General features: G+C 43.3%; 1 protein-coding gene across 1 annotated transcript in view; it reads right to left on the bottom strand.

Moving 5' to 3' along the window:
* Positions 1–4240: 4240 nt before the first annotated feature.
* Positions 4241–10033, bottom strand: part of TTC28 (tetratricopeptide repeat domain 28) — a 560959-nt gene continuing 555166 nt past the window's right edge. The window contains exon 23 of the mRNA XM_045826718.1: positions 4241–9795. Coding sequence (XP_045682674.1) covers positions 8165–9795 — 1631 coding nt within the window. The 3' untranslated portion in view covers positions 4241–8164. The remainder of the gene's footprint in view (positions 9796–10033) is intronic.

Here is a 10033-nt window from a genome sequence, read left to right as displayed (position 1 = left end):
TATTATAGTCAGCCAAGACTCAACTACAGCAGGAGGGGACAAATAAACATTTCTGGAGCACCTAACTCAGGTAATCTAGAAGATTGCACCACATCACAAAGCCCTCATAACAGCTTGGGAGTCCTAGTACATCTACCTAATACATAAAGTCAAACACAAAAAGGCTGAAAAATGGAGAGAAAATCCCCAGAAAAGGATTAGATGAAATAGAAGCAACCAAGATACCAGATGCAGAGTTTAGAATAGTGGTTATAAGGATGCTCAAGGACCTTAGGGGAAGAATGAATGATCTCAGTGAGAACTTAAATGAAAAGATAGTAAGCATTAAAAAGGACCAGAAGCCATAAAAAAGAACCAGTCAGAAATGAAAAATGCAATATCTGATATAAAGAATACATTAGAAGGAATCAACAGCAGATGTTAGGTGAAGCAGAGAATTGAATTAGCAATTTAGAGGACAAGATAACATAAGCACCCAAGAAAAACAAAAGAGAATTTTTAAGAGAAGTCTAGTGGACCTCTGGGACAACATCAAGTGTCACAACATTTGCATCATAGGGGTACCAGAAGGACAAAAAAAGTGAGCAAGGGATCACTTTTGTTTGAAGAAATAATGGCTGAAAACTTCCCTAACCTGGTGAAGGAAAAAGTCACACAGGTTCTAGAAGCACAGAGAATCCCTATCAAGATGAACCCGAAGAGGCCCATACCAAGACACTTTGTAATTAAAATGGTAAAGGTTAAAGAGAGATTCTAAAAGTGTGCAAGAGAAACATGGATGTAACCCGGCAGCCAAGGAGAGTGGACTGGAATGCACACGTATGAACAATGATGACTTCACTGTACCAGTCAGTGGGGGTGGTAGATGCCATTGAGCATGTGTACTGTGTAGCCTCAAAATGACTGAGTTAGCAGAGCAATGAATCTGCATCAAATTTTACATTAAGCTTGAACATTCCTCTGCAGAAACTATTCAGATGATTCAGAAGGCTGCAGCTATGGGCAACTGCTGATTGGCAGCTTCATCACAACAATGCTCATGCATCACATCTCAAGCAGAGTTTTTTTGTGAAATATCAAATCACCCAGGTGATTTAGGCCCCCCACAGCCCAGATTTGGCACTAGACTTCTGGCTTTTCCCAAAACTAAAATCACGTTTGAAAGGGAAGAGATTGTGGACCATTGATGAGACTCAGGAAAATGTGATGGGGCAGCTGATAGCAACTGGGAAATCTGTGTGAGGTCCCAAGGTGCCTACTTTGAAGGAGACTGAGGTGCCATTGTCCTATGTACAATGTTTCTTGTATCTTCAATAAATGTCTCCATTTTTTCATTAAAAATAAATACATGTAAGAGAAAAACAATTACTTACCTACAAGGGGGCTCCCATAAGGCTATCAGCTGATTTCTCAAACAGTTCAGGGCAGAAGGGATTGGTGTGAAATATTCAAAGACATGAAAAGCAAGGACGTACAGCCAAGACTACTCTATCCAGCAGGCTATCACTTAAAATTGAAGGCAAAATGAAAAGTTTCCCAGAGAAAGGAAAGCTAAAGGTGTTCATTACCACCAAACCAGTATTGCAAGAAATGTTAAAGGGCCTTCTTTAAGAAAAGGAAAGAAGAGACATAGAGAAAGAATAAGATGGCAATAAATAAGTACCTATCAAAAATAACTTTAGGCCTGGCTAGCGTGACTCAGTGGACTGAGTGCAAGCCTGCACACCGAAAGGTTGCCAGTTCAGTTCCCAGCTGGGCACATGCCTGGGTTACAGCCCAGGTCCCTAGTTTGGGGCATATGAGAGGCAACTGATAGGTGTTTCTCTCCTTTGTCTCTCTTCCCCTCTCTCTAAAAATAAATAAAATCTGAAAGAAAAAAAACCCTTGTGAATGGATTCAATGTTCCAATCAAACACATAAGTTAGCTGAATGGATAAGAAGATAACAGTCCAAGTGCCCATTAATAGATGAGTGGATAGAAAGCTGTAGTACATTTACACAAGGGAATACTACTCAGCCATAAACATTTTAGAAGGAAATCTTACCTTTTGCAACAGCATGGATGGACCTGGAAAATATTATGCAATGTGAATGAAATAAGCCAGTCAGAGAAAGACAAATACCATGTGATCTCACTTATATGTGGCATCTAGTGAACAAAATAACAAAATAGAAACAGAAGCATAGATATATAGAACAGACTGACAGCTATCAGAAGGGAGGGTGGTTGGGGGTCCAGGTAGAAAAACAGGTGAAGGGATTAAGCAAAAAAAAAAAAAATGTGTGTGTACACACACACACACATTTATCAGCAATTTTCCACTGGTGTGCCACAAGAAGTTTTGAAATATGTAATGCCTGATGATGTAGCCAGGAGCACGGACCTTTTCCCTTAGATGGGCAAGTAAAAAAGTGACAACTGTCAACACAACAATAGCCATCCGGTGTGAATGAATCAAAATTACACCCATTTTTTGTGAGATTGGCAAAAAAAATACAGTTTTTGGTGTGCCACAGATGTTTAGTAATTAGTTTGTGTGGGCCATGAGATGAAAAAGGGGGAAAATTTTTTCCTTTTTTCTCTGTTTGCTACTTCACTGACTTCTTGGATTTGTCACCGAGCTCGGTGGTTGTGACTTTTTCCTAATATACACCAGTGCCCGAGTACCACAGGACTGCCTGCTTAGGGTGGGTAGCCCATGGAGGGGCCTCAGTTATGTGTTTTGAGTATTATTACCCTTGATTATAAACATTTAGGGACATTTTTTTTTGTAAAATGACACTTTGACTGCACCCCATCAGCTTTTACGGAATTTTGGATTCGTTTTATTCTTAAACTATTACATACTAGATGTGCACGTCCAGAAAGTAGCAAGGAAGCAGAAATGGTGGCAGGGATGCTGATTCCTCGGTGCCTGGTGAGACTCGCTCTGTGGCCTGTGCAAGGCCAGTTTTCATCCAGTGTCCCTGGGTGCTCATGAAGAGTGTGGGTTCACGACCGGGGACCAGGTTCTCTTCATTCGTAACCCTGTTCGCTGAATGTGTTCAAACCTGCCATGCCCTTCCTAAACTTTTATCTGCTTCATCTATCATTTATCGGGAGTGGAGGGTAGAATCTCCAATTATGCTAGTGTAGTTTTCCAGACTTGTAGTTCTGCCAATTTTTATTTTATGAATTTTGAAGCTGTATGGTTAGCTGCATACAAATTTAGAATTTTGTCTTTCTGCCAAGTATTTTTTAAATATTAGACTATGAATCCTCTTTCTTTTTGTTAGTTCCTTTTACTTTAATATCTGTTTTGCTAATCCTTTTATTGTCGATCATTTGGGCCTAATGCATTTGTAGTTTTTGGGTTTTTTCCAAACTGCATATAGTTTCTTAAAGAGCGTGTGGCATGTTGCCATCGTCTAATTGTTTAGCTTGCTGACATAATGATTACTGGCAATTTTTATTTCTTCCACCTTATTTTATATTTGTCTTGCTTTTAAAATAATTTTTGTTGTTACCTCTTTTTTTCTATTTCTTTAGATCAATTAAGTTTTTTTAAATTTATTTATTTCTCGTTCTCCCAACTAATTTGTGAGTATAACCCTCTATTTCTACTTTTATGGGTGATCATGTATATTTATTTAATTTACTCTAAAAGTAATCTACCTCTCTTCCCAAACAACTTAGAACACTTTAACTTCCTTGTTTTACATATTATCGTTTAGTATTTCAATTTTATGTTGCTACCCAAGTGAAACATTACTTTTTATATAATCAGTATTTGTTTCGATTTACTCACATTTACCTAGTTTGTTCACTATTCCTTCATGCTTCTCAGACTTTTACATGTAGGACTGTTTTCCTTTTTCCTGAAATACTTTCCTTGGAAGTTTCTTCACATACAGAGATCTGGTGATAACGAACTGTGTTTTGTTTTGTCTAAAACTTACACAAATGTAGAATTATCTGGTCCTCCAACTCTCTCATGGAAGATCAGAAGCATTTAGTATCCAAGTAGCAAACCACCAGCAGGTACCTGGTGCCCTGGAGCTGGGGTAGCCTGCTTTCAGGCGGGCTGTGCTGTGTGCTCTCTCGAGCTCTCCTCCCGGCAAATGTGAGGGTCCAGTGTGTCTACAGGGATGAAACTCCACACAGAGACGCCTGCTCACTAATGACACGGGGCCACTCTGTGCACTGCAGAGAAAGCTAGGGAGTGTGCGATGTGTACAGAAAGCAATTCAGATTCAGCACTTAAAACGGAGGGAACTCATGCTTTAATAGACACTGAAATCACAAAGGAAGGCCAAGTGCCTTAGCAATCTCAATAAAAATATGAAGTTCTTTTTACATGATAAATTTCATAATATAAAAAGTTTAATGCCATCTGGAAACTGTAATTTACAAAAATGTCCACATAGGCCAAAGATGGCTAACACTGCATATAAGGGGTGTGAGTGCCAAGTGGGGAAAGGGTCTGAGGGACAGGTGACCGCTCATGTCAGATGGTCCTTACGTGGAACATCTTTGAAGGATCTGGCACAAACAAGGCCCAGTTCACAAACCACATGTACAATCATTTTAGATAAAACAACAAAATATGTGATCAAATATTATACAATTTTCACTTTCTGCCTACTTATGAAAAGCAAACCAGATTATTGCATGGTATTTTTTCCAACCTGAACTGAAGCTAACAAAGTGACAGTTCTTGTGTTAGGGTGTGGTGGGACAGGCAGGCACCATACTGGAGACTGGCTACAGTGACCACCTACTGAGAGTTACTGGGACAGACAAGGTCGGGGTAGGGACAATGTGTACAGCACGTGGTCTCCTGCTGAGACCCCAGCAAGTGTCAGTGTGAACCATGGTTTTTTTCCAAGGGGATGAAGGTAAGAACTTCTTCATTTTACCACACACTAATGTGGATCATAATGTAAATTTTAGTAGCTAATTGTGTCTTGGTATTTTGACTTAGTTAAAATTGGCGAAATAGTTGAGTCATTCACTGCTAAGAATTAAGGCAGAGTCTACTACTGCCTTGCTTTGTGGTCATACTAAGGTTTCTGGGAAAGGGAGATTTTATTGCTTGTGTTTAATGTGTTCACATGTGATGGAGTACAATAGGGGCAGGGTGTTCAGTTTTCTGAGCTGTGGAAAATTGTATCCAAAGGTATCTGCATATGGAGAAGAAAAAGTATTTTTGTAAAGTTTACCCACATCCATTGACTCCTTCCAAAGTGGAACAGAGAGCCAGTGACTGCGGAGCCGTTTGCTTCTATCCATGCGGCTTAGGGTTCTCCTGCACTCAATCCGTTTTGTCCACAACCTGACACTCGCTTCCCCTAGACTGTAGAAACAACACACTATTCTAACTGTATTTTTTGTTACCTATACCAGGAATTAGCAAACTTTCTTAAAAGGCCAGGTATTTAGGTATTTTAGGCTTTGTGGGCCAAGAGACAAAATCAAGGATATCGGTAGGTAATTAGGTAGCTATTTAAAGATGTAAAACCCATTCCTACTCATGACTGTAAAAATCCAGGCCTCTGACCTGATTTAGCCTGTGGGTTGTAGTTTGCTAACTTCTGATCTGTACAAAGAAATCTGTGAATTATACAATTTCACATAATTTTTAAGTGCATACTTTTTCAGTGAAGCCTGAAAAATTCACTCTCATTTCACATCCATTTCACTCATAGAGAAAACACCAAGACTGACAGTAAACATAGAGAAGCCACGACTCTACAGTGATTTTTAGTTTGGTCCTATTATTTCATCATCTTAGCTTTCCTTCATTGAAGCTTACAGCTAGAACAACAACGGAAGAAAAACACATACCATTTGGCTTTTCAACAATGAAAATGTAGAACAGCAATGTACGTAGGGCTAAAACCAGGTTAGGGTCCATGAGTCCTCCTAGCTGGCTCCATAACCATGGGAAGCGGTCTGGGGGTGGAGGGCGTGCTAGAGGTGGGCCAACGGGGCAGCACCCTCACCCCTATGGGTGGAGCACAGATCCCGGGCCTTTCCTCCAGGGCTCCTTGGCACTTGGGAAAGAGGCTGAGATTTGCTGAGAAAGGAACAGCCCAACTATCTGCATAAGGATTCAGAAATTTACTTTGAGGTTTAGTTTCCTTATTGAGGACCTGATTTTGCTATCTAATGCACAGTGCTATAAACTTGGCTTTTATTTACTACACTAGTACTTTTATTACCATTTATTCTTTCCCTACTAACAAACATAAAGACCACCTTATAATTGCTTGCATCTTTATAAAGTATTTCTCTTCCAGTGCCGGGTCAGGGTTAGAATGGGACATCCTTCTAGTTTGCTTTTGTCAGCATGGCTGTTGGGTTAAGTGCAGAAACCTCTACGACAGAGCAGAGAAGAGAAACAGTTGAATAAAGACTCAGAGTACACTGAGGAATGGGGCATGTGGTCGGTTTATAAAGTGAGATCCTACCCAAGGTTAAAAACCCGACCTGGGGACCTTGATGTTAGTGTCCTTCCTGCCAGGCCCCTCGTGTCCACTCCGTGGGCTGCAGGTGTCCTGGGCCAAGCCCACCCGTGTGTGTTACACACATACCCTCACAGTGAGGATGGTAGGCTTTTAATTTTAGAATTACCTAAGAGAGGCTTCTCAATTCTCTAACTAAACTTAGCACTAATGTGATTTTTAGCATTTCACTTGAGTATGTTCATGGTTACGCCTCCCTGGACTATTCTTCTGTCTCCTCCCAGCTCAGCACTCCAGTGCACTGCCACAGCTGTCAGGAAGCCCACCTTGGTTTGTTCTGATGGCACTTTCAGGGGTCTGTTTCCCTTTTCAGTGACATTTGGATGTGAATCCCAACAAAGGCCCCGCTTCGCAGGCTGTGGACGTTAAAGCCTTCCGTGGGGGGGGCGGGGGCCTTGTCCTTCAGACGCTGCAGCAAGGGACCCTGGTCACAGCTAAGATGAGGGTCGCTGTGCAGCTCACAAACATGGGGTGCTGGGGGGTTGTGGGAACCTGGCAACAGATTTCAAACAGAAGCGGTTTTAAAGGCCTGGAGATGGGAAAAGAGAATAGAACTGAGCAGCTAATAAGGTGAATAGGAGCTGGAAGGCGACATTCTGGTTAAATCCAGGTAGCCAGAGGATTTTTTTTTTTTTTGGCTTATAAGGAAACAATAATTTCAGTCTGTCCACCCTTAAGCTTGATAATTACTTACTGATGCCTATTCAAAATTTGCCATTTTAAAAAACTTTTTGAGCTTTTAAAAATAATAGCTATAAATGCAAAGTACTATTGATAATAAAACCAAGTTGTTTATCCGTGTACAAAAAAGGTCATTAATGTTTTAAAAGCACAAAGTTGCATTTTAAATCACAATTGCATAGTTCTAAAATGCCTGGATAAGAGTCACATAAATGTTTTAAGAAAATTCAAGTTTGGTTGACAGTGGGCCCCAAGGACATTTGTAGACTTGATGAAGCAGAGTTCAGGATGGAAGTGCTGTGTTGATGTGAATTATTGCATTGTTACTGTGATGTTACAATATCATGAGACCAAAATTTCTACAATTACAAATCATTGGCATTTTTTAAAACCATTATTCTGTTTTTGGCTAATAAAATGTTTTCATGTAGAATTCAAGTTAGAGATATTTTATATATCCCACCCCAATCAGCACCTGAAAGCCTAGAAAAAGCTCTATTTGCATTTCTGTGTATAAAAGGTACTGCATATATACCTCTTAGCAAAATATGCACTCCCTCACCTCTCCCCAACCCGGAATGAACCATGACCATTTTTATACAAAAATCCTGTTGAATAATCATGTCAAAGATGAGAAGCAGAGAGTTTAAAGGTAAACATTTGGTGAAGTGTGTAGAAAATTCCACGAGCCTCCTGTACCAACCCCACAGCAGTCCTGGCTTTCGGTGAATCTGACCCGGAGTCCCAGAGGAGCCACCAGCCGTGCGCACGCGCGCGCGCGCGCGCGCGTGTGTGTGTGTGTGTCTGCAGCGTCCAGGCAGGCGTGGTGGTGCCTCTCACCTGGAGAGCGCAGCCTCTGTCAGGTGGCTGGTGGCTTCACGGGGGCACTGCACTCAGACAGGGGAGCAGGCCAAGTGAATGATGAGATCCTCTCTGCAGGCTGCTGCACTCTGTGTCACTGGGCACAAAAGATGCTTTAACATTTGGAGGAAGGAAAAAATCTTCCTGGGGACAGAAACTTGTAGCCATTTCCAGAAGGAAGTCTCAGAGGGCGAGTGGGAGCTGCAGCAGGGGGACCGGTGGGCGTCGGCAGCATGCTCAGCGTGGTGGTCTCGCTGCGCCAGTGCCCGTTGGGAGGGCCTTTTTGTGGTGTTTCTCCGCGTTGTTGCAGAGACAGTTCCTTCAGTTCAAGCTTGTCTACTCCTTCCTCCTTCTTGTTGTGCCGAGGTGACAGGTTTAATAGACTGAGGACATCTCTTCTGGAAGCCATCGTTCCAGGGCTCCCCCGGAATATTCTCATCGGCCCTGTGGAGTGTTGGGGCGCACTCTGCCAGAACATCTTCAGGTTGTGGACGGCCTGCACCTTTTCATCGATGGCTGCCATTTTCAGTTTGTCTATGTCGGGAGCATCAGCTGGACTGGAGCGAGCGGAACCAGCTGAGGAATAGGAAAGAGCTGGGGATGGTGCACTACCAGCAGGAGATTGATGGCCTGAGCTTGGGGACATGTTCCTTGGTGATTTGGAGATGTGGGCACTGTAAGGAGAGCTGGGATACTTCAGTTTAAAGAGAGGTTGGTCGGTCAGGGAAGTCTGGGAGTCAGAGCCAGGTGATGGCCGGCCACTGTGCTGGCTCGGGCTGTCTTTGATGGACGCCTCTGAGGGGGCGGGGCTGCTGTATCCTGAACTCACCTTGGGCAGGGATGAGCTTCTGGCTGGGGGCTTTGGTTTAACAGTAATTGGTGATGGCTGGCTCTTCTGATGCGAGAGGCTAGGCCTGCTAAACGCACTGGTTTCTGACGCTCTGAAGACGGAAGCGTTATTTGGCATGGAAATGCCATCTTCCGGGTTATTACTCTTGCTGGTCTGACCGCCACCCCTCTGAAGACGCTCCACTGCAATCAGATGACTTTGTGTCTCTTCTAGGATCTTCTGGGCCAACTCTTGTGGATCAAGCTTTGGGTTGCTTTCTTCTTGGGATTTCACGGTACTGTCTGTTTCTGTGCTAGACTGGTCTGATTCTCCCGTATCTGAACTTGCTAGTTTTCCAACCTTCTGGAAGGGTGAGTTTGGGCTGGGAATCAGAGTCATTTTAACTGGAGAATTTGGAGTGCTTATGCTCCCCTTGGAGCTCATTGAAACTTTCACACCTCCAGCTGTCCCTCCTCGGGGCTGTTTGTGATCTGGGGAGAAGTGTGTCTTTCTGTTTTCTTGGTAGGTTGCCAAAGGCTCAGTGCTGATGATGGAAAACCCTTCATATTCTTCTTCATCTTTGCTGCCTGCGGGGCGAGTCTGGGGGGACAGCTGGCTCCGAGGCAGGGTGGACCGCTGTGGGTAAGCATTCTTGGACCTGTCATAGTCCTGCCGTCCTCGGGGGCCCCCACCTTCTGACCCACCCTCGGGCTTCGAGACAAAGCTCATTGAGGAGGCGATGGAGCTCAGACTGTACACAGAGATGGCGTCCGAGGCGATACTGTCTGCACCAGTGGGAGAGAAGGGGGGGTGCTGGTAGCCCAAGGGCAAGGCGTTGGAGACAGACTGGGCCGAGGCCAGGGACTCCAGGGAAGACGAGCTGTCAAGGCTGAGGCGCTTGGGCAGTTCAGTAGAATCTAAGAGAAAACGCATGCGTCCAGAGTGCAGTTAGCATTCTGTATAGTTTTGAGTTTTCTTTCAAAGTCACGTACATCTTTATATGTACAGAAGCTAGGAAAGCATTGCTACATATGACAACTTGAATTCGTCTTATCATCCTGAAAAACACAGTTCTGTTGGAAACAGGAACTCTTGCATAAGGACAAAAACACCCTAGGGGACTCCGTGTCTGCCTCCTGCTTTGACCTGCGAGAC

This window comes from Phyllostomus hastatus, unplaced genomic scaffold, assembly GCF_019186645.2.
Source record: "Phyllostomus hastatus isolate PE091 unplaced genomic scaffold, TTU_PhHast_1.1 phas_scaffold_760, whole genome shotgun sequence".
NCBI lineage: Eukaryota > Metazoa > Chordata > Mammalia > Chiroptera > Phyllostomidae > Phyllostomus > Phyllostomus hastatus.
This window is presented reverse-complemented; position numbering and strand designations above follow the sequence as displayed.